Source organism: Lineus longissimus, chromosome 5 (genome assembly GCF_910592395.1).
Source record: "Lineus longissimus chromosome 5, tnLinLong1.2, whole genome shotgun sequence".
Taxonomy (NCBI): Eukaryota; Metazoa; Nemertea; class Pilidiophora; order Heteronemertea; family Lineidae; genus Lineus; species Lineus longissimus.
In genome coordinates, this window is record NC_088312.1 from 1728339 (window position 1) to 1752814 (window position 24476).

At 42.4% G+C, this 24476-nt stretch overlaps 2 protein-coding genes across 4 annotated transcripts; both read right to left on the reverse strand.

The window, feature by feature from the left end:
• Positions 1–483: 483 nt before the first annotated feature.
• On the reverse strand, positions 484–12316 carry LOC135487700 (mucin-2-like). The gene is made up of 7 exons (XM_064771744.1): positions 12174–12316; positions 10296–10601; positions 9600–9941; positions 1944–9188; positions 1548–1748; positions 1233–1320; positions 484–961 (listed from the first exon to the last, which is right to left on the reverse strand). Exons 1-7 carry the CDS (start codon positions 12226–12228, stop codon positions 514–516), a joined length of 8685 nt encoding a protein of 2894 aa, XP_064627814.1. The 5' UTR covers positions 12229–12316; the 3' UTR covers positions 484–513.
• Positions 12317–12815: 499 nt separating this feature from the next.
• LOC135487595 (alpha-mannosidase 2C1-like) lies at positions 12816–23821 on the reverse strand. 3 transcript variants are annotated; one of them, XM_064771531.1, is made up of 26 exons: positions 23755–23821; positions 23366–23476; positions 23000–23125; positions 22687–22810; positions 22261–22343; positions 21964–22141; positions 21771–21868; positions 21447–21538; positions 21022–21128; positions 20637–20747; positions 20117–20326; positions 19724–19819; positions 19445–19536; positions 19133–19186; positions 18780–18909; positions 18369–18588; positions 18071–18132; positions 17536–17701; positions 17187–17269; positions 16850–16956; positions 16394–16498; positions 15746–16046; positions 15220–15409; positions 14751–14902; positions 13954–14057; positions 12816–13551 (listed from the first exon to the last, which is right to left on the reverse strand). In XM_064771531.1, the coding sequence occupies exons 1-26, from the start codon at positions 23793–23795 to the stop codon at positions 13392–13394; spliced, it is 3303 nt and encodes a 1100-aa protein (XP_064627601.1). In that variant the 5' UTR covers positions 23796–23821; the 3' UTR covers positions 12816–13391. The 3 variants fall into 3 exon arrangements, with proteins under 3 accessions (XP_064627601.1, XP_064627603.1, XP_064627602.1); XM_064771533.1 differs by lacking the exon at positions 23755–23821 and adding an exon at positions 23678–23705; XM_064771532.1 differs by lacking the exon at positions 23755–23821 and adding an exon at positions 23666–23702.
• Between the last annotated feature and the right edge of the window lie 655 nt (positions 23822–24476).

A 24476-nucleotide genomic window follows, 5' to 3' on the forward strand; every position in this document is an offset into this window, starting at 1 on the left:
CCACAGCCTGAACAAGATTCAAATACTTGGATCCTCTGAACCAATAAAGAATTTATCTGGATAAAACATTATCAGATTCGCCTTCAATTGGCACTCATTTCACACTACATTGACGGAAAGTTTGATGAGTCCATAAGATGTTGTTTTGCAAGATCAATCTTCAATGAACCCAGTAGACACCACCCCCCCCCCCCCCCCCATCACCCCCACCCCCACATCTCCAACAATGTTTTAGAAACGAAAACGAAAACTGTTGATATCTTGAATGGACATTTAGAGAATGATGTCCAGTCCCATCACTTGGTGATACCGGTATATACACGGTATTTTCCCTTTGTACTGTTTAGGTCAAAAGTAACATATGTTGACATGCTGCATCTTCAACAGCTTGGAGATGCAGGTTAGAGTGCAAGATGTTACTTTGAACAGTAGGGTAGCTTCCCAATATGAAGACATTTTCAGTCATAAGCATTGCTTTACAGATTTTCTTAATACTCCATCTAATTCCCAAGACTATGCCACAGAATTAGTCCTTACATCTAGGAAAATATCTGAACTATCTAAAACTATATCTTCTTTTGGTACCATACTGTTTGACATAGGCCTACCATCTGATATATCACTCAAATTGTCTGTTTTCGTCAGAGAAGAATCCCATAATCCTCTTGGATCTGGAGTCGAATAACAATCCTTTTCTACCAGACAGGGGGCAGTTACTGTTGGCGCCTTATCTGGATTTATTGGCACAATTTCCCGTGGGTAGTGTATTTCCGCTTTTGATGGGTCTTGGAAATCACGTGCTAGGGCGGACTCTGCATCCCATTCTAGCGGTTTGTTACTCTCCTGTACATCTGTCGTAGCGGCATCACCCATGGGGAGGTAGGGGTGTCTATGTATTCCTAGCCTCAGATCATGTAATTCATAGTTCTTTGCAGGTGTGTTTGGCTTTACCGCGTGGCACCTTCATAGACAAAAATATGAAAGCATTTTAGAAATGTGACAAAGCTAAAGACTAAAGTTAACTATGTGCCTTGATTCTAGTGTTTAAGGACATCTGTCATTTGATACATGTATATTCCTTCAGACTGTAAATGGCACATTTGTTCAAGTTGTAACTCTTTTTCACGGTCACATACAGCTTGGTAAAATGAATGATGATGCACAGATATGAGCATATACCAGTAAGAAAATGTATGGACAGATGAAGTGTCAAAGAAAATCACTGAACTTACGCTTGGTAAAGTTTAACACCTAGAATTATAGACACAGATATGACTGCGAACACGATCACACCTCCGAATGTTGTCCCAATAGGAAGAGCTGGAATGGCAAAGACAAAAAAGATAAGACGATAAAATTTCAAATCCAAACTTCAAAATGCAAGGGAGGATAAGATTAGATACATGTATATTACAGTGAAGCCTCATAAGATGAGTCAGATTCTTTTTCCTAAATTGTATCACACATTATAGAATATTTAATCTGATTGTGAAAAAGTATGCACCCGTTGCGTCTAGGTGCCAAAGGTGACAAAAGCATGATCTTACCTCCTTCCAGCTTCTCGGGAATAACTTTTTCCCAAGGTTTAAAGATCTTCATTGGCTTCTGTGAAGAAGAAGTTGGCGTTGTTGGAGAGATAGTAGGAGATGGTGTTGGGGTCGTAACTGATGTAGTCGAGGTCGTCGATAATGCTGTTGTTGAAGCACTAAAAGTCAGAGTCGAGGTGCTACTAGACGGTGGAACAGTTCCTGTAAAAGAGGTTGAACCCATTGAAGAAGACATAGTGCTTGTCACAGTAGAAGATACAGTGGAGGACTTTCGACTTGTACTAGTTCCAGTGGAGGAATATGCACTTGAGCTTGTTTCAGTTGACGATAATGAACTTGTAATAAACCCAGTTGATGACGATGCACTTGTATTTAATACAGTAAAAGAGGAAGTACTTGTGAATGTTCCAGTGGATGAAGATGTGTCTATGCTTGTGTCAGTGGAAGAAGGTGAGCTTGTAATTGAAGATGATGTAGGCCTACTCAAGCTTGTCCCAGTAGATGAGGGTGCACTTGTGCTTGTAGCAAAGGAAAAAGTAGAACCTGCAGATGTCCCAGTAGAAGAAGATGCACCTGTGCTTGTCCCAAGCGAGGTCTGTATACTTGTGCTTGCGCTTGGAGAGGATGGTGAGCTTGTGCTTGTCCCAGGCGAGGTCTGTATACTTGTGCTTGCACTTGGAGAAGATGGTGAGCTTGTGCTTGTTCCAGGCGAGGTCTGTATACTTGTGCTTGCACTTGGAGAGGACGGTGAGCTTGTGCTTGTCCCAGGCGAGGTCTGTATACTTGTGCTTGCACTTGGAGAGGATGGTGAGCTTGTGCTTGTTCCAGGCGAGGTCTCTATACTTGTGCTTGCACTTGGAGAGGATGGTGAGCTTGTGCTTGTCCCAGGCGAGGTCTGTATACTTGTGCTTGCACTTGGAGAGGACGGTGAGCTTGTGCTTGTCCCAGGCGAGGTCTGTATACTTGTGCTTGCACTTGGAGAGGATGGTGAGCTTGTGCTTGTTCCAGGCGAGGTCTGTATACTTGTGCTTGCACTTGGAGAGGATGGTGAGCTTGTGCTTGTCCCAGGCGAGGTCTGTATACTTGTGCTTGCACTTGGAGAGGATGGTGAGCTTGTGCTTGTCCCAGGCGAGGTCTGTATACTTGTGCTTGCACTTGGAGAAGATGGTGAGCTTGTGCTTGTCCCAGGCGAGGTCTGTATACTTGTGCTTGCACTTGGAGAGGATGGTGAGATTGTGCGTGTCCCAGGCGAGGTCTGTATACTTGTGCTTGCACTTGGAGAGGATGGTGAGCTTGTGCTTGTCCCAGGCGAGGTCTGTATACTTGTGCTTGCACTTGGAGAGGACGGTGAGCTTGTGCTTGTCCCAGGCGAGGTCTGTATACTTGTGCTTGCACTTGGAGAGGATGGTGAGATTGTGCGTGTCCCAGGCGAGGTCTGTATACTTGTGCTTGCACTTGGAGAGGATGGTGAGCTTGTGCTTGTCCCAGGCGAGGTCTGTATACTTGTGCTTGCACTTGGAGAGGATGGTGAGCTTGTGCTTGTCCCAGGCGAGGTCTGTATACTTGTGCTTGCACTTGGAGAGGATGGTGAGCTTGTGCTTGTCCCAGGCGAGGTCTCTATACTTGTGCTTGCACTTGGAGAGGATGGTGAGCTTGTGCTTGTCCCAGGCGAGGTCTGTATACTTGTGCTTGCACTTGGAGAGGATGGTGAGATTGTGCTTGTTCCAGGCGAGGTCTCTATACTTGTGCTTGCACTTGGAGAGGATGGTGAGCTTGTGCTTGTTCCAAGCGAGGTCTGTATACTTGTGCTTGCACTTTGAGAGGATGGTGAGCTTGTGCTTGTCGATGGCGAGGTCTGTATACTTGTGCTTGCACTTTGAGAGGATGGTGAGCTTGTGCTTGTTCCAGGCGAGGTCTGTATACTTGTGCTTGCACTTGGAGAGGATGGTGAGCTTGTGCTTGTCGATGGCGAGGTCTGTATACTTGTGCTTGCACTTGGAGAGGATGGTGAGCTTGTGCTTGTCCCAGGCGAGGTCTGTATACTTGTGCTTGCACTTGAAGAGGATGGTGAGCTTGTGCTTGTCCCAAGCGAGGTCTGTATACTTGTGCTTGCACTTGGAGAGGATGGCGAGCTTGTGCTTGTCCCAGGCGAGGTCTGTATACTTGTGCTTGCACTTGGAGAGGATGGTGAGCTTGTGCGTGTCCCAGGCGAGGTCTGTATACTTGTGCTTGCACTTGGCGAGGATGGTGAGCTTGTGCTTGTCCCAGGCGAGGTCTGTATACTTGTGCTTGCACTTGGAGAGGATGGTGAGCTTGTGCTTGTTCCAGGCGAGGTCTGTATACTTGTGCTTGCACTTGGAGAGGATGGTGAGCTTGTGCTTGTCCCAGGCGAGGTCTGTATACTTGTGCTTGCACTTGGAGAGGATGGTGAGCTTGTGCGTGTCCCAGGCGAGGTCTGTATACTTGTGCTTGCACTTGGAGAGGATGGTGAGCTTGTGCTTGTCCCAGCCGAGGTCTGTATACTTGTGCTTGCACTTGGAGAGGATGGTGAGCTTGTGCTTGTCCCAGGCGAGGTCTCTATACTTGTGCTTGCACTTGAAGAGGATTTTGAGCTTGTGCTTGTCCCAGGCGAGGTCTGTATACTTGTGCTTGCGCTTGGAGAGGATGGTGAGCTCGTGCTTGTCCCAGACGAAGTCTGTATACTTGTGCTTGCACTTGGAGAGGATGGTGAGCTTGTGCTTGTCCCAGGCGAGGTCTCTATACTTGTGCTTGCACTTGGAGAGGATGGTGAGCTTGTGCTTGTCCCAGGCGAGGTCTGTATACTTGTGCTTGCACTTGGAGAGGATGGTGAGCTTGTGCTTGTCCCAGGCGAGGTCTGTATACTTGTGCTTGCGCTTGGAGAGGATGGTGAGCTCGTGCTTGTCCCAGACGAGGTCTGTATACCTGTGCTTGTACTTTGAGAGGGCGGTGAACTTGTAGCAGAAGCAGTGGTTCTGGATGTGTAAGTTGTTTGAGTGGTACCAGTAGGGTTAGTTGTACCAGTATTCGTGGTAGTTCCAGTTGGCAAAGTTGTAATAGCTGTACTAGTTGTACCAGTTGTAGTTGATGTGGTAGGTGTAATTGTTCCTGCTGTTTGAGTTGAAGTGGAACCAGGGGTCTTAGTTGTACCTGTAGTCGTGGTTGTCCCAGTTGGCATAGTTGTACTAGTTGCAGTTGATGTGGTAGGTGTACTAGTTATGATAGTGGTAGTAGTTGATCCAGTAGGTGTAATTGTTCCAGATATTTGAGTTGAAGTGAAACCAGGAGTCTTAGTTGTTCCAGTAGTTGTAGTAGTCCCAGTTGGCATAGTTGTACTAGTTGTAGTTGATGTGGTAGGTGTACTAGTTATGATAGTGGTAGTAGTTGATCCAGTAGGTGTAATTCTTCCTGATGTTTGAGTTGAAGTGGAACCAGGAGTCTTAGTTGTTCCTGTAGTCGTGGTGGTCCCAGTTGGCATAGTTGTACTAGTTGTAGTTGATGTGGTAGGTGTAATTGTTCCTGATGTTTGAGTTGAAGTGAAACCAGGAGTCTTAGTTGTTCCAGTAGTTGTAGTAGTCCCAGTTGACATAGTTGTACTAGTTGTAGTTGATGCGGTAGGTGTAATTGTTCCTGATGTTTGAGTTGAAGTGGAACCAGGAGTCTTATTTGTTCCTGTACTTGTAGTAGTCCCAGTTGGCATAGTTGTACTAGTTGTAGTTGATGTGGTAGGTGTACTAGTTATGATAGTGGTAGTAGTTGATCCAGTAGGTGTAATTGTTCCTGATGTTTGAGTTGAAGTGGAACCAGGAGTCTTAGTTGTTCCTGTAGTCGTGGTTGTCCCAGATGGCATAGTTGTACTAGTTGTAGTTGATGTGGTAGGTGTAATTGTTCCTGATGTTTGAGTTGAAGTGGTAGCCGTTGTCTTAGTTGACGCGGTAGGTGTAACTGTTCCTGCTGTTTGAGTTGAAGTGGAACCAGGGGTCTTAGTTGTACCAGTAGTCGTGGTTGTCCCAGTTGGCATAGTTGTACTAGTTGTAGTTGATGTGGTAGGTGTACTTGTTCCTGATGTTTGAGTTGAAGTGAAACCAGGAGTCTTAGTTGTTCCAGTAGTTGTAGTAGTCCCAGTTGGCATAGTTGTACTAGTTGTAGTTGATGTGGTAGGTGTACTTGTTCCTGATGTTTGAGTTGAAGTGAAACCAGGAGTCTTAGTTGTTCCAGTAGTTGTAGTAGTCCCAGTTGGCATAGTTGTACTAGTTGTAGTTGATGTGGTAGGTGTAATTGTTCCTGTTGTTTGAGTTGAAGTGGTACCAGTAGTCTTAGTTGTACCTGTAGTTGTAGTAGTCCCAGTTGGCATAGTTGTACTAGTTGTAGTTGACGCGGTAGGTGTAACTGTTCCTGCTGTTTGAGTTGAAGTGGAACCAGGGGTCTTAGTTGTACCTGTAGTCGTGGTTGTCCCAGTTGGCATAGTTGTACTCGTTGTAGTTGATGTGGTAGGTGTAATTGTTCCTGATGTTTGAGTCGAAGTGGAACCAGGAGTCTTAGTTGTTCCTGTAGTTATTGGAGTCGTAGTTGGCATAGTTGTACCAGTTGTAGTAGTTGATGTGGTAGGTGTAATTGTTCCTGATGTTTGAGTTGAAGTGAAACCAGGAGTCTTAGTTGTTCCAGTAGTTGTAGTAGTCCCAGTTGGCATAGTTGTACTAGTTGTAGTTGATGTGGTAGGTGTAATTGTTCCTGTTGTTTGAGTTGAAGTGGAACCAGGAGTCTCAGTTGTACCTGTAGTCATTGGAGTCGTAGTTGGTATAGTTGTACTAGTTGTAGTTGACGCGGTAGGTGTAACTGTTCCTGATGATTGAGTCGAAGTGGAACCAGGGGTCTTAGTTGTACCTGTAGTCGTGGTTATCCCAGTTGGCATAGTTGTACCAGTTGTAGTAGTTGATGTGGTAGGGGTAATTGTTCCTGATGTTTGAGTTGAAGTGGAACCAGGAGTCTTAGTTGTACCTGTAGTCATTGGAGTCGTAGTTGGTATAGTTGTACTAGTTGTAGTTGACGCGGTAGGTGTAACTGTTCCTGATGTTTGAGTTGAAGTGGAACCAGGAGTCTTAGTTGTACCTGAAGTCATTGGAGTCGTAGTTGGTATAGTTGTACTAGTTGTAGTAGTTGACCCAGTAGGTGTAATTGTTCCTGATGTTTGAGTCGAAGTGGAACCAGGGGTCTTAGTTGTACCTGTAGTCGTGGTTGTCCCAGTTGGCATGGTTGTACTAGTTGTAGTTGATGTGGTAGGTGTAATTGTTCCTGATGTTTGAGTTGAAGTGAAACTAGGAGTCTTAGTTGTTCCAGTAGTTGTAGTAGTCCCAGTTGGCATAGTTGTACTAGTTGTAGTTGATAAGGTAGGTGTAATTGTTTCTAATGTTTGAGTTGAAGTGGAACCAGGAGTCTTAGTTGTACCTGTAGTCATTGGAGTCGTAGTTGGTATAGTTGTACTAGTTGTAGTAGTTGACCCAGTAGGTGTAATTGTTCCTGAAGTTTGAGTCGAAGTGGTACCAGTAGTCTCAGTTGTACCTGTAGTCATTGGAGTCGTAGTTGTACTAGTTATGATAGTGGTAGTAGTTGATCCAGTAAGTGTAATTGTTCCTGATGTATGAGTTGAAATGGTACCAGTGGTCTTCGTTGTACCTGTAGTCATTGGAGTCGTAGATGGCATAGTTGTACTAGTTGTAGTAATTGATCCAGTAGGTGTAATTGTTCCTGATGTTTTAGCAGAAGTTGTAACTGTAGTCTTTGTTGTTCCTGTAGTCATTGGAGTCGTAGTTGGCATAGTTGTACTAGTTGTAGTAGTTGATCCAGTAGGTGTAATTGTTCCTGATGTATGAGTTGAAGTGGTACCAGTAGTCCTAGTTGTACCTGTAGTCATTGGAGTCGTAGTTGGTATAGTTGTACTAGTTGTAGTTGTTGATCCGGTAGGTGTAATTGTTCCAGATGTTTGAATTGAAGTGGTACCAGTAGTCTTAGTTGTTCCTGTAGTCATTGGAGTGGTAGTTGGCACAGTTGTACTAGTTGTAGTTGATGCGGTAGGTGTAATTGTTCCTAATGTTTGAGTCGAAGTTGTATCAGCAGTCTTAGTTGTACCTGTAGTCATTTGAGTCGTAGTTGTACTAGTTGTACCAGTTGTAGTTGTTGATCCAGTAGGTGTTATTGTTCCTGATGTTTGAGTCGAAGTGGTACCAGTAGTCTTAGTTGTTCCTGTAGTCATTGGAGTCGTAGTTGGTATAGTTGTACTAGTTGTAGTTGTTGATCCGCTAGGTGTAATTGTTCCAGATGTTCGAGCTGAAGTTGTACCAGTAGTCTTAGTTGTTCCTGTAGTCATTGGAGTGGTAGTTGGCACAGTTGTACTAGTTGTAGTAGTTGATCCAGTAGGTGTAATTGTTCCTGATGTTTGAGTCGAAATGGTACCTGTAGTCTTAGTTGTTCCTGTAGTCATTGGAGTGGTAGTTGGCACAGTTGTACTAGTTGTAGTAGTTGTTCCAGTAGGTGTAATTGTTCCTGATGTTTGAGTCGAAATGGTACCAGTAGTCTTAGTTGTTCCTGTAGTCATTGGAGTCGTAGTTGGTATAGTTGTACTTGTTGTAGTAGTTGATCCAGTAGGTGTAATTGTTCCTGATGTTTGAGTCGAAATAGTACCAGTAGTCTTAGTTGTTCCTGTAGTCATTGGAGTGGTAGTTGGCACAGTTGTGCTAGTTGTAGTAGTTGATCCAGTAGGTGTAATTGTTCGTGATGTTTGAGTCGAAATGGTACCAGTAGTCTTAGTTGTTCCTGTAGTCATTGGAGTCGTAGTTGGTATAGTTGTACTAGTTGTAGTAGTTGATCCAGTAGGTGTAATTGTTCCTGATGTTTGAGTCGAAATGGTACTAGTAGTCTTAGTTGTTCCTGTAGTCATTGGAGTCGTAGTTGGTATAGTTGTACTAGTTTTAGTAGTTGATCCAGTAGGTGTAATTGTTCCTGATGTTTGAGTCGAAATGGTACCAGTAGTCTTAGTTGTTCCTGTAGTCATTGGAGTGGTAGTTGGCACAGTTGTACTAGTTGTAGTAGTTGTTCCAGTAGGTGTAATTGTTCCTGATGTTTGAGTCGAAATGGTACCAGTAGTCTCAGTTGTACCTGTAGTCATTTGGGTCGTAGTTGTACTAGTTATAATAGTGGTAGTAGTTGATCCAGTAGGTGTAATTGTTCCTGATGTTTGAGTTGAAGTGGTACCAGTAGTCTTAGTTGTTCCTGTAGTCATTGGAGTCGTAGATGGCATAGTTGTACTAGTTGTAGTAGTTGATCCCGTAGGTGTAATTGTTCCAGATGTTTGAGTTGAAGTGGTACCGGTAGTCTTAGTTGTTTCTGTAGTCGTGGTAGTCCCAGTTGGCATAGTTGTACTAGTTGAGCCGGTAGGTGCAATGGTTCCTGTCGTGGTAGCCATAGTTAAAGTAGTTGCAGATGAACTTGTTGTTGAACTTGATGCTGGTGGGGGGCAGGAATCTTTCGGGGGGTTATATGGAATATTGACTGTTGATTGAGATACGTTGTAGCCCTCAGATTCAAAGGAAGAATTTCCACACTGGCTGATGTTGACGGACTTGTCACCTGAATGAATGCCAGAGAAATTAGAATTAATGGTGAAACTTGTAAATTTGATAATTGTTTAGGAATGTTCACTGTTTTCAGAGATATGACACCATGCCAGTCTTTTACCTTAGGCAATATCATAGCAGAGTTCCTTCTCATCTGTGTGTGGCCTGTAACATTCTTTAGTAACCCTGATGCGAGGACTTGATCCTGGAATTTTTGCCAATCCAGTAATGAAATCTATTTTGAGTACCAGGCTATCATTAGTAAGAAATGAATTTTCAAAGAAGACATTCTTGTATTCATGACCTCTCTACTCAGGACATGTAAGTCCTCCGGGCAACCTTACATGGATGTTCTGTGGCACACCTGTCAACTATTTATATGGGTTGGGTTTATATGTAACGGAGGTTTTTGTCTCCAACTTACTCTGAAACTCTATCCAGTACGCGTTTGCAGTTGGAAGCTTGGTGCCAAAGCTCATCTTCACGTCAGACCACAACTTTAGTATGAATAATCCATCATTGTTTTCATTCTCCCCACATGGATTCTGCGTTATTGGTATTTCATCGACAACAATTTCTGCCGTCTGATCACAAGTATTTCCTTCGTCGATGCGATACGTGTAGTTTGCCACAAAGAATGTGATGTTAGCTGCCCCCGGTGGTATGGCCTTGGTAACTTTCAGGGTAATACTACATGAGCACATTCTCTGGTTTTTGCCTGTACTTTTCTTCTCAGCCTTGAAACATTGCTTGAATTGAGGAAGTTCTGAAGTTCAGAATGATAATAAACCATTACTACAAAATTCTGCAGTAGGAACACCCTTCCGAAAATACAGGCTTCACTCTGCCCCGCTAGGCTTTATTGTTTTGTTACCATTCTGGACAGAAACCAGGACATCAAATGACCTGTTTGTCTGTTTAACAAAATGAGGTATCATCCATCACCAATACAGAGCGATGATGTTATGGGTTACGGCCACGGGGAGGTGTCCGAAAAACTTTATACTTTTTGATTGGCCCCTTATTTGGTGGGGGGGGGGGCATGGTTCTTTTGTGTAAAGTTGAATTCTTGACAATCAGCAATCTTAGTTGAATCGAATTAAGCTGAACAAAAGCTCACCGCAATATGGAATATTGGAGCATTTTCTTTTCCTATTTGATGCTACAAAGCACCATGGTAATTCAAACTTTGGTAGGATAGTGTTCTTTCCTAGATCATCACCAGTACTGACGAGATCCAGATAAAATGGTTGACGGCAGTAATTCTTAGCCATTGCACGGTTGCAGTCTGGGAATGCTCTGTCCGGGAATTCTGTCGAGTTTGAGTCTACCCATAGAAGACATCGCTCTGTTCCAGCTATGTCAGTCGTCCCATTATATCCAACACCATACTGGTGACTGTAGCAGTCCTGACCATGAGAAACACCTGAAAATTAGAAGAATTAATAAGAGAATTCGATATCAAAAGGCGTGCAAATGGTGCACCAATTCAGGGCTCCCAGCCGTTATAGATTTAGCAATGTTAAATGTAGACACAAAGATCAGTGGCATAGTGGTTAGGAGCACCAGGCTCATAGTCAGAAGGTCGTGGGTTTGAATCTTGGAAGTTTCACCGCTGTTTCATCTTTGCGCTCTTGAGAAAGGCGCTTTACCTTACTTGCTTCTCTCCACCCGGGAGTAAATGGGTACATGTATATAGCTGGCAGAGATGGCCCAATATGAATGTTAGTCCTGGGCGCTGTATAGCTACAGCTCGGACCTGTAATACTCCCAGAGAGTAGAGGTTGACCCACGAATGTACAGGCCAATAGCTTGGGGTAATAATGTGAAACGCTTTGAGCAACTGAAACAAGTTGGATTTAGCGCTAATATTAGTCTCATTATCACAAATATCATAGAACAGAGTGGAAACTGAAAATACTGAAAAATACATTACCAGAAAAACTGAACAGGTTGAAATGTGTGTCAAGTGTTAAGGGATTATTCCTTGTGCAATAACTTAAGAGTGGTAGATCAATCAAATTGAATGCAACTAAGAGTATTAATCAGCTCAGCTACATTATTTGGCAGAAATTTGGTAAAAAACAGATAAAATATTTCAGGAGTTATTCAGAATCAAAAGTATATAATCTTCCATATGTCACCTTGTTTGTATATCACAGCCTAGCTCGCCGAATTGCCGAATTGCCGAATTGCCGAATTGCCAAAGCTACAGCAGCTCTGGCAAGACTGAAGAGGATTTTGGCGAGATAGGAACATCTCTATGCAGTCAAAGCTTCACCTACTAAGATCATTGGTGATCTCGGTGTTCTTCTATGCTGCTGAGTCGTGGACGCTGAACACTTGAGACTGAGAAACGCATCAACGCGTTCGAGCTAAACTGCTACAGAAGGCTTCTAAACATCCACTACACGTCACACACCACCAACATCCAGGTCAGAGGGCTGGTCACCCAGCACATTGGACGTCACGACAGCCTGTTGACAGTTGCCAAGAAGAGGAAACTGAGATGGTTTGGCCATGTGACCAGAGGCAAGGGAACCCTGGCAAATACGATCTTGCAGGGCACAGTTGAGGGAAAGCGAAAGCGAGGGCGCCCAAAGAGGATCTGGATGGATGACATAAAAGATTGGACAGGACGTAGAACAGAGGACCTGATCCGCCTTGCAGAGGACCGATCCCTATGGTGCCAAGTAGTCATGCATGCAGCAGCGTCGCCCCAATGGCCTAACAGCTGCGGGACATGATGATGATGATGATGAGCTAGCCATATCTAGCTACCAATAAAGAGATAAGGGGGACAAGACAAATTATGAAATGAAAAGAGGTTTCTATCATTAGGCCTATCATGACATGTCTGACTAATATTATGCCATGTACGCCCAAGTCTTTCAGATGTATGGCCATGGCGTGAGGAAATAGTTGAAAATAGCATCAAAAACCTTAGATGTAAAATCTCACTAAAATTTCTGAAACCAATAAAGAATTCTTTTCTTACCAGTTATGAATCCGAAGAATCCCAAAATTAGAATCACGTAATCCTTCCCACTCATTTTGGAGTCAGGATTTAAATGCTGTTCACAGTGTCAATCGAACACTGCCGTTAGGCCTCTTTAGGCTGACATCTCCAATGCCTTTCTGCATATATATGCCTATGGACATTACCAAGTTTTGACATTTCTCAATATGCATTCATGCTTGCCCAAGTTCTTTCAATTGGATAGGTGTGGTGTGGAAAGGTAAATAAAAGGTAGCGCCCAGTTGTAGTATATTAGCATATGATAGAAGGTTAACCCCGATACTAAAGCCAACAAACAATAAACTAGGTCAAATTTCCTTCTGATATGCCATCAAAATAGTCAAAACATATTTTGGCAGTATGCTAGATTCAATAATTAGACAAGATTGAAAATTCATCTGAGTCACGTTCACAAAGAACAAGATTGCCCATTCCGTAGGCCTCTCCCTTCATGTATGACTTCATGACACAATCGCTCATTGTCGTCTCTTGCCTATAAAATGCCACATAATGTGCTCAACACCTAATCTGACAAATAAATGTGGACAGATTTCCTTATCTCATTTTTATTTGCAAGACTGCTATCTTTGCAAGTGGGAAAATGAAAGAAGCAACAGCAGGTGTCAGTGGATAAGTTTATTGGCAACAGAATGATTTACAGAAAGGCAGGGTCAGTTGATTGACATATCGAAGAGACAGGCAAGCAGTTGCATGTCCCGGTCACAAGCTTAGCTCACTTCATGTTAGCCCAGTAAAACAGTATGATTTACTGCTACATAAAACATAGGCTATACAAAAATTATATTCATGAATATAAAACATAGTTATGCACGATGTCAAAAAATATATTTGACTTTCTCCTTGGTCACTGTCAGGCATCATCTGGACAATATGGCCAAACCTAGCATAGCAGAAATGTAGCCAGCTGGAACACATTTATGACATGTCCAGGACCAACTAATACTCCCTTAGCGGACACCTCTCTATTAAGGACAACCTCTCTATTAAGGACACTAGTTATGGTCCCAAATTGGTAGTTTCTATTCAATTTGACCTCTCTAATCAGGACACCTCTCTATTAAGGACAGCACTTGCCAGTCCCGAAGGTGTCCTTAATAGAGAGGTTCTACTGTACATGGATATCCTAGAGTCCAAACAAGCAGCTGTATATAGAATCAAATTCGTTCCCTTTTATCATTAGATGATGAGCATCACAGAAACGATTTGGAATGGATGGAATCGCAGCCTAAGTTTTCCATCTTTGGCGAGGATGTGATGCGTATGATGACTGTGATTGTGGTCATGGCGATGGTGATGATCAAGGCACTCATCCACTTGTTCTTCCAAACCATTCACACTGAAAAAGTAATGCTGAGTAAATTATAATATTTTTCAAGAAAATCACAAGACTTGTTTATTCCTTTGCTTGCACTTCATCACAACTTTGAGTTAGGTCAAGAGGAAACGTATATGCACTGATCTATCAAATGAACATTCTTATAAAAACATATCGAACAAATGTCAAAGTCAAAATAGATACAGTGTCAGCAAAAACATTTCTCATGGCAGGCTTGAGTTTGACTGAAAGGACGTTGACTCTCATAAGTTATGGATCAAAACACCCTTAGGTTTTCATAACCTAAGGGCGTTTTGACCTGATGACTCTTTGACTGGTCACACTCTGTCTGTCCGAGGTGTCAAACCAAGCAGATCTTCAGCCTTCAGGATATTCATAGATTTTCTAGTTTTAAGTACTCACAGAACAGCATCCCTGACAGCGAGGGAAGTAGTGACTGTTGCATGCGTCCTTCCTCCAAACGCTTCATAGAACCGAAGAATGATTGCGTCATCCCGCTCCTCACACTGCAAGGAAACAGAACAATATGGATCGTAATCGGGTTGTTTTAGCATTGAGAGATTATGCCAAGAAAGCTTTCAACAGTACATGATCATTTTAAGAACACCAGCCCTCCAACCTACTAACTGTGTAAGTTCCCCCCGGGCTCCCTGGTTTCCTTCTTCATGAACTACCCATTACTGTTAACACCTTCAGCGCCGAACCACGTAGATCTACGTGGCCCAAATCCCCCTCCCCTTTGAGTGGTTCATATCGATCGGAGACTCATGGACTTCATGAAAGAACTACGCCATCGCCATCTTCAGGGCAAGGTAGGAACTGAAAAGACCCAAACTACAGTTCTTTCCGAGCCCTGAAGATGGCGATGGCGTAGTTCTTTCATGAAGTCCATGAGACTCCGATAACCAGCTCAAAGAGGGGGATTCGGGCCACGTGGATCTAAGTGGTTCGGCGCTAAAGGTGTTAAAAGAGATAGTATCATAGTTGTCGCTTGGCTCTCAATTTGAAGGGAGGCTGTACACGTTGAATTTCCCTAGATCAAGCATCAATGCTTGATGTCATGTACAGTTCGTAAAAAACAAAACAAAGTATTGGAATAAAAAACATTCATATTAGGGCAAGCTTTAGAGCAATATCTTCAGTGCTGTGATCTGTGTATCCTTTCATGTCAGGAAAACTACGAAAGCAGTATTATTTACCATCTTGACAGTCTCCAGTATGACACCAGGCTCCTCCACGCTGAAGTAACTCTTCATACAGGGTGTAGAATCAGTTATGTTGACATCTCGCACGACCAGGCGGCAATTCAAGTTGTATGCATGCTGGATTACCTTAGCATTCTGGAAGCTGCCTGTAGGAATGAAAAGTAATTTCATAAAAGTAGTTGCCATGTGGACAGGTCAATATAAACCTATTACAGGGCAACAATCCAATTCTAACGACCAACAGGCATCTAAGGGTACCTGCCCTTCTGGCAACAGACCCAAAAATTGACCACTCAGAATACGATCTGGTGGGGAAGAATTTTAGGTCAAATCGTGGGCTCTCACCACATGGCAATCTACGATCTAACATTTTCAGTTATTAGAAAGCTCTTCGTCAGTGTGAAGGAGATGAGAGACCTCCTCGTTGAAACAATGTTGGGTTACATTTCTCTGTACAACATACCAGAATGAGGCATGATTGCATAGGTGAACCTTTGGTTTCCCATATCTGCTTTCTCATCAGGAGCCTTGGGGGACCGTAGCAGTGATAGCCTCATCACATTGTCTCTAGTTGAGAAGCCATACTTGCAGTCATTCAGGATTGAGACGCCCCAGTCATGCTCAGAGAGGTCAGCCCACTTGTGACTACAAACCTGAAGAGAGACATAACAGTGGACAATTACAAGGTAACCTTCAGAATGTCTGTTTCAAACTAGGGAGTATCAGCATTTAAAGTTTGATTAGAAACAGAACGAGTCATGTTCTGGGCAAGAATACAAAATACATTCCTTCTGACCGGCGGTTGCTTTCAAATCACATTTTTAAAGCTCTGTTTCCTAGCATCATGTCCCTGCAATCAAGATTGGTTATTTCACTGTCAATGATAGGCAGGAGACCCTGCAACAGATGCAGTGATCAGGATCACAGGTTGCAGTGATTCAAATCACTTGTTTGTGGGTACTGAGGGGACAAAATGCTCTGATACTGACCTCGAACTTGGCTGAATCCCACGATGTGTTAAAATGTGTTGGTCTCTGAAGGTGCCCAAACTGTATCTCATAAGTTGCATTGGTGGTTCTGACTCGGACGGGGAACTCGACCTTGAGGAACTTGTGACTCTCATGCCAGGCCACCTCGGTGTCCACCCGCAGGTAGGGGCTACCAGCATCGAGGATGATGTGCTGCTTCAAGTAGCTCTTGTCACTGATCTTCAGGGACACCAGAACGGAGACACGTAGAGGTCCTTCATCTTTGATTATGGCCGACTGGATGACTGTATCAATGGGCTTCCTGCATTACGAAAAAGGTTTATCTTATTGTGTGCACTGTTATAGTTTGCTCCAAGATGCTGAGAAATGTTGCATTTCACTCTCATTTCAAAGCTTGACAATATCTCAGCACCCATAGGATAGAGGTCCAATGTCCTGTACATTTGCATTGCGTCTATACAGTCTTAGTGTATTCAGCTGCAAGTTGGCGGTTTGGCAGCCTAAGGATTGTCAAGCTGTGTAGCTACAAGATAAAGGACATCAGTGGGTAGCCACTTCTTATCACCTCATTATATCTCATCTTCCTCTGACCTCAAACCCCCAATAAACACTTGGAACTTGTATCGAGTTATCGTTAAGGATAAATACCTTGTCTCCAAGTGGTAATCCATGACATCCCAAGCATCCCAGAACAGCGGCACGTCATCAAACACAACGTACTGGTTGCCATGGTGGTGATGCATAAACGTATTCCTAAAATACAACAAATTACCTTTTAGTAGAACTACACACAGATAAAGGTTTTGTTGGCCTGCCATAAATATTCAACCGTTACTTAACTATTAGAAAGAAAAATTAAAGCAATGATCATTCCGGATGTAACTAAAACATTACTTAACTATGCCTCATCAGTTTTTCAACAAGGTTATGTACATTCACACTGAATACAAACATACAGTGCTATACCAGCCAGAAGGAGAGGCCGATGATCCATATTCCTGTGTTATGCAGGGCATTTCAATACCACTTGGGCATATTTTATATCAGCTATACATTGGCAGCATTAAAATGTAAACATAACAGAACGTTATTTAACTGACTTACTTATGCACAACTTGTCCATTTTCCTTCACGTAGAGCGAGACGATTCTTCCCACTGAGTCCAGTGTGGCTTTCAGATGCAGGTTCTCCAAACAGATGTGGTCACCCTCCTAAAAATTAACAACAAAACATCAGGGCAGTACCTCTGGCAGTCATACAGCAGTACAGGCAATCCACCGTAAATTTCACAAGCGCAAAAAGCCTAAAATCACTGGAAAAACTTGTCAGGACTTCATTTCAAATATGAGAAATGAGTGTTGTCAGTACTTTGTAAATCTAGTTGAATGATCCCTTGAGAAATGTTTGTGTGTCAGAGACTAAAACAATGGCGTGCACTTACTCTCTTGACACCGACATAGTCTGTCAACTGACAACCCTCCTCGGAGACTTGAGCAAAGCCATAACTTGGAGCCTTTACAAACACTGCAAATAGCAAGACATGCCTCAGGATTAGTGTTCAAGTTTCACTCACATTTTCTTGTGGTATCTAACATATGTAAATAAAATCAAAGAGTGAATGATTGCAAACACTTTTCTAACCAAAGTTGAATGTATGTGTTAACGAAAGGAAACATTTTGGAAAACATTTCATCAATATTGTTCACTTGACAATGAGGAAATAACAATGATTGAGGGGAGGCTTTTACCTATGCAGGAAAGACACAAACATACACGATATAAAAACCTACCTAGTGTATTGCCAAAGCTGTCCACTTGTGTGACAGGTGCATCGCTATTCTTCATTTTCTTCCGCTCAGGTGAGCCCGGCTGATCTTGATTACGCGGTAGCATCACGACTTCTGATCTCTCCCATCCTAAGGTGTTGAAGGCAATTGTTGCCTGCTTTGAAGAACCCTGATAAAGGAGTTAAGTTGGGTCTCTATTAGTGTAACAACAGTATGAAGTACACAAATTAAAGACAAATTCTTTTTACTCACATTGTTTTTATGACTGGGACATACTGAGTTGCTTCTGTGTCGGTTGAATTCATGAGTGAAGCATAGCTATTATCAGGACACTACTTGAAAACAAGGGTACATTGGACAGACACTATGGGAGGGTGTGTGTGCATCAAAAGGGTCCCCAATGAACTTGCCAATGAGGTAGAAAGTAGTGTTGACACTTGTTCAAATAGGGCCAGGGCACAAATAAACCAGTCTTGGTCAGTTCCCTACAAGACAAGAAGGTATTTTAGTCCATGATCAAAGACGTCTAAGCACTTACCTTTGATGGGAAGAGACTTTCAAAGCTTGATGTCATCACTTCTTGGCATGATTGCGACACCTCTGCAATCCAAATGACAGAGACATGTTACTCGTAATTACAAGTTAAGTATACTTGGTCCTACATGTATCTCAATGTGAGCTACAAGAGTTTTCAAGTCAGCCCCAGTGGAGGCCAGGGCGAGGGAAACTGGTCTCGAAGCTTGAGAATTCAAAGGGTACCAGCATGAGTACTAAATCTTAGTACATTACAAGAGGGATGCAAGGATCCAGAGGGTGAATATCAACAACACGCTCACCCTTATAATACTGCTTCGAGTCCTTGTAAACTTCACCAATGGAGCTCCCAGGAAGCACATCGTGGAATTGATTCAGCAGTAGTAATTTCCAGGCGTTCACTAGTTTATCCATGGGATATGCATAAGCAGCACCAGTTCCTCGAGTAAGGACGGACGCTAGTGAGGCTAGGACTTCACTATCATGAAGGTGAAACTCACACTTCCTGTTCTTGAACTTTGTCTGAAAGAGACGTGAAATTGAAGGGAACTTGTGCCTAAACAATTAGACTGTAGCGTTTGTGTTAGAGTGCCAGAGTCTTGAGAGAAGGTGCATTCAAATCATGATCCTTCCAAACCTCGTCGAAAGGGAAGAAGGGAGAGATAAAAGTTGTTGTCATTTAGGCTCAACCCTTTTTTGAGATGCTCGCTTACCCTGGACTGTGTCGTATAGCTTCCATTATGCAGCTCTAGATAAAGTTCGCCCACCCACTTGCAGAGATTCTTGTGAGTGGCCTCTGTCTCGATCTCGTGGAACAGATCATCAGGAGTGCTCATCACAACTCTGCAACATAGACACAACTATACCAAGGGTGGATGCCACTTTTTGTAGGCTTATATTGTCATACAATATCCTTGAACTATTACTTTTTGAAGAATTATTCCATAGACATCGTACAAGTTGGCATGTCTTGCCTACTGGCTCCATCTCAACTTCACGCATTGGCACCATCGCTGCAGCTTAAGCTATTCAATTTTGAGAAAAGGATGTGTAGATTTCTACGTACTTCGGTAGGCCATCTACATTCGCTACTCTCTCCAATCGAACAATCATGTTCTCACTGAAAATATACAATGGAGGTCACTGGCAAGGATAGGTAAAAGACATACAATTGTACTCCAGTTGAGGAAGATTCATTCTTAGGAGAATACAGAGTACACTTACAAACAAGATGATCATTTTAGTGCTCATCATCAATTCATTGTACCAAGATTAATTAAGACTTAGGATGTGGAAGCAATACCTCAGCACTTAATCCAATTTCGGGTACCAAATTCTGACAATATAAGGCTATCACAAGATTTCTGATGAATCCTACCTTGGTCCCTGTCCCCCGTCACCCTGGCCAAACAAATATGCTGACACGTTCGTACGACCTTTATCTTGGTGATTTTTTACAGTTTTGATCAGCTGAAGAAAAAGGAATTTACTAATTTCACAACAACAACATTTGCCAACAAAAGACTTAGTGACAAGCTTTTCTCTGAAAAGCATTTCTTCACCAATTCCGCTAAATTTAACACACAATATTTGAAAGTGATGACCTTTGGCCAATGTCTATTCGTTTTCACAGTGTTTAAATGTGTTTGACCCTCACCTCTTCTCCCCGACCATGCAAGCAATAGCTGTCTCCTGGAGGGAAATGTGTCAGCACCTTGCTCCCATCAATGCCTTCCCAGTAGAATGTATGATGCTGAAATGGAGGACCAAAGCTATAAGGTTATGGAATGTTGAGGGCACCAGAGTACAGGACTGTCAGAGTGGTGATGTGGTAAGACCTATGTTCAAAGAACATCTGCACCTGTTATATCTGAGGTCAAGGGTTCTGCATCTAGTCAGGGCATGTCTTGATGTGATAGTGAGGCCAACTCTCTGTCAGTGTAGGGACTTATCTGACACTGCAAATAGCCCTTGGCAATACATCTGTTCAGAGAGCTAATAAAGACCTTGCTCACGAACTCATTAGCTATGAACTCATTCATTTACTTACAGGGAATTTGTTCACCAGGTTCCAACTAAGTTTCTGAGTGAGGAATCTTGTCACACCCATGTGCTGCATTATCTGTGGAATTTGGGCAGAATACCCAAATGTGTCCGGAAGCCAGAATTCTTTACACCTCAGGTTGAATTCCTTCTTGAAGAAGGCTTGTCCATAGAGGAACTGTCTGATGAAGGCCTCACCACTTGGTACGTAGCCATCCTGAAGAAAAACATTAAGGGAAATAATCCAAAGATAATTGGAAGATAAATCAATGGTTATCGTTTATGAAATGGAAACTTATGTACTTTTTAAAACCTGGTCTAAATACACTAGATATGACACATCATGTCAGCATGTCACTAACCAACTAAGTGACTGCAGGGTTAGTATTTTAAAGCCAACGGAGACAACATTTTCACGTGGGGAAGGAGGGTAAAATATTTTGAAAGTTTTGAATTATTCTGTTGTCATGAACATGATGAAATACGATTTTTATGAATATCTTGAAAAATTGAGCAAAGATACCAACCATCTCCACCCAAGTGCCACCAACAGGTATGAAGCGTCCCTCCCTGACAAACTTCCTGATATCTTCAAATAAGGACGGATAGTGTTGCTTCACCCAGTCATATTGCTGAGCCTAGAATAAACAGCAAACAAGACTTGAGTGATCTCACGAACTCTCATTTGTGTTGGTTTGATCAACTGATCACACTTTTGTTCACAGCACAAAAAGTTGAAAATGACATAGTAAATCATGACAAAAGATTCACAGTTGATGCAAAAACCATTATATCATTATTAGTGTCAAAGTAGAAAAGTTGTCTTTACATGAAAAGACCTCAAGTGGAGTTCAAGGGAGTTAGTGGCTTTGGCATCTGCATTTGCATTTTCGACAAAATGACTGTACTCACCTGAGAACAGGCAAATTTGAAGTTGGGATAACGTTCCATCAATCTAATTGTGTGAGTCCAGCTACGTGCACATTTCCTTATGGTCTCAGCATAAGGCCACAGCCAAGCTGGGTTTGAAACAGAAGCAAGCATTCACATATCATTAAAAACGTTTTATTCATTGGCAAGGGAATTCTTTACTCGAAACTGCTCCTAGTCAATTGGAGTAACCATTGCAATTCTAAATTTCATCTTTATGACTTGAATTATCCTGGAGTCTATCATTGTTGTTTACATCTAAACATTTTGATACATCAATCAACTGATATTTGGAAAATAATAAGATCAGCCCGACAGCGTGGTCTCAAAATGGAGATAACAGAGTGTGTGATGTCAAATCAGACTTCCAAGTGCCAAAACTAGCAAGAGATATCACACAAGCATACCTGTGTCAATATGGCAATGACCCATTGCATGCACCACATGTTGAGAATCACCATTTTTCTGAGAGAAGAACTTGCTGGCTATTTCCTGGGCTCTGAAAACCAATCATAGTTATAATCTTTGATGGAAGACGTGTAAGTTTTCTCTCAGTTTTGAATTCTTTCATTTTGAAATTGGAAAAAAAGGAAGGTGCACACATTCAGATTATTCAGTGTACAAAACAGAGTCTTTCTTTTGTCTGACTGCATGTTTTGTATGCTTTGAAAATGTTAGTAATTATGGATGACTCCTTTGTAGAAGCGAAGAAGAGAACTCTGTTAACTAACCTGTGATAGCCTGAACGTTGACCATCAGTGCAAAGATTGACCATCTCATTAGCGGTGTAGAGGGCTTGGTACATCCTGTGGCTGTCATCTGGCAGGTGCTGTAAACAGACATGAAATGTGTATACAGGCTTTTTCCCCCCAAGAAACTGACAGACATTTTCAAAATACTCAGGACAAGGAGGATGTTACTAACCTTGACCATATCAATAAGCATCTCAATATCAATGAGAAGGTTGTAGACAGCCCTATCCATGATAACAACCTTTGCCTTGGTGAGTGTGTACATCTTGTCAGTCTGTGGAGGATTAATGAGGCCGTCTTTGCCGCAGCCAAACAAACCATTACACGCCATCTCAATGAAGAAATCATGACTGAAAGGCAATGAAATCAGATTGACCGAAGATCAGTTTTCATACTCAGTAAATGTAGTTAGTAAATTTGTAAATTCACTAAATAGTATGTCACCAACAAATTATCAGACTAGACTTACTGCAGTTCTCTTTCACTCAACTTCATGGTGATAATGTAATCTTCCTTGGTGTCATCATTGGACGCCCTACCACCAGTCAGACCCTAAAATAGGCAAACCACACGATGCTAGAAGTAGAAGTACTTACTCACTGCAACAGATTTTACATCATGATTGAGATTCTAACACTCAGACCCTTGAATAAAAGGGGCCAGCAGCATGCTCCCCCAGGCTATTTTCATTCCCAATTGAGCATAATATAGTGATGACACAGTTGAACAGTTTTTGAGAAAACAGCACAATTCAAATGGATATAACCGGGGCCATAGTGAAAGAAGAAATTTAAAGGTCACAAAGGCAGTGGGTTCTATTAATTTCATGCCCTGATGAGATACTATAGCACAAAAACTCAAGTTTCCAAGAAAAGCCTTTTTTTTTCTTTCATACCTGGACAGGTTTTCCAGCCTTCCATATGAGGCACTCACAGTTGCTGTTCCAAATGAGATGAACTTCACTGTCTATCCAGTCAGCAGGGACATCAACAGTAACTTTAAACCAATGGGTTGCCCACCTGAAATTAAGGGCAGAGAGACATTTCGACCACATGCAAATGACTGTAAACTAAAAATATTGGCAATTGTAAAAGTTTGTGGGATAAGTGATAGGAGTTTGACGGTGAGAAATGAAACTATGACGTAACAAGGTTGATTTTGTGAGTGGTGAGCACTGACATCCGTCTGCAGCACAAACTCAGACTTACGATGGACCAAAACTTTCTCCAGTTTTTGTTGGTGTGTAAAGCTGTTTTGCTGCATCGGCAAAGGGTATTCTGTCTGGTGCGGCATAATGTTCTATGGAAGTCACAGGAACTTCCTTAGGGTAGAGTCTAAAAACAAACAAGAAGTAGACGCCTTGAAGACAATTCTGTTAAAATTGGAATTCAATACTGCCCAGGGCCCAATATTTTAGCCTTGAAAACGAGGTATTACACATTTTCGGATAAGTGTTTGATATCTGATGCCATAACCCAGCAGTCATTCTAACTTTTAATTCAATGTGTCATAAAAAATAACGGTATCTGACTCCGAGATAATCATTGAAAATGAAAACAATTTGTGATACTGACTTTCCTCTGAGGTTAACATCAATGAAGTCTACTGTTGAGATGAACTTCTCTGCCCTCTCACGTGTTGTCCTCTTGTTCTTTATCACATGGGGTTGTGGATTCATCTTCAAGCTGAAAATTTCATAGCCTATTATAGGAAGCTTTCAAAATCAAGATGACATTTACTTAATACTTACTAACTTAGGCTATCTATCTTTTCTAATCAAGGAGAAAACTGGAAGTGGCTGCTGCTTGCCTGAAAGGAAATAGATGTGATTTCATATTATTTATTTAACAATGACAGAATTCTATAATAATTACAGAAGCATTTACCAGAAGCCACATGTAACACTTCCTGGTTCAGATGCACAAATCACAACAAATCAATACAAATTCACAACAACCCGTACAAAATGTGCGAAGAAGTAAACAGCGTCAATATTTTCCACATTTGCCGGGAATACTAGTTTTTTCATGGTCGAACAGTCACAGACACAGCTCCTTGGTGAGTTTAGAGTACGGACTCATGCATATTGATCTAGCAGGTGCTGCCATATTCAAGGTTCGGACAGCTCCTGGGAGAGTTTTCAGTATCATATATGTAGCGGGTGCAGCCATACAGCATTACAGGTCAGGATAACTCTTGGGCAAGTTTACAGTGGGGACCTATGTGTTAAAGCTGCCATATTGCTTCTAGGGACAGCTTCTGGGTGTGTTTACAGTAGTAGGTACCAGTACACGAGACAGAATGGCCTTGTGCTGCTTATTCAAGGTTCGGACAGCTCTTGGGTGAGTTTACAGTAGGGACCTATATAAAATGATGGAGTCAGTAGGTGCTGCCATATGGGGGGGGGGGGGGGGGTCAGACCACTCCTGGGCGGGTTTACAGTAGAGGCATGAATTTACGTGAAAAATTTTAACAGAAGAACGCACAACAAAATTCTTAAACTTGTTCGTCTTAAACTTAAACAGTGACTCCAGCAATGATATGGCAGGTAAATGGAGGGTGCATGTCTTGTCTTTGGCTCTGGCTCAAGCTAGCTAAGGAATGATCTACAGTTAACAGAAGAACTCAACGATATATGTTGGAAGTAAATGTCCTTTTGAATATGTGTCTTCCATGAGAAGCTTC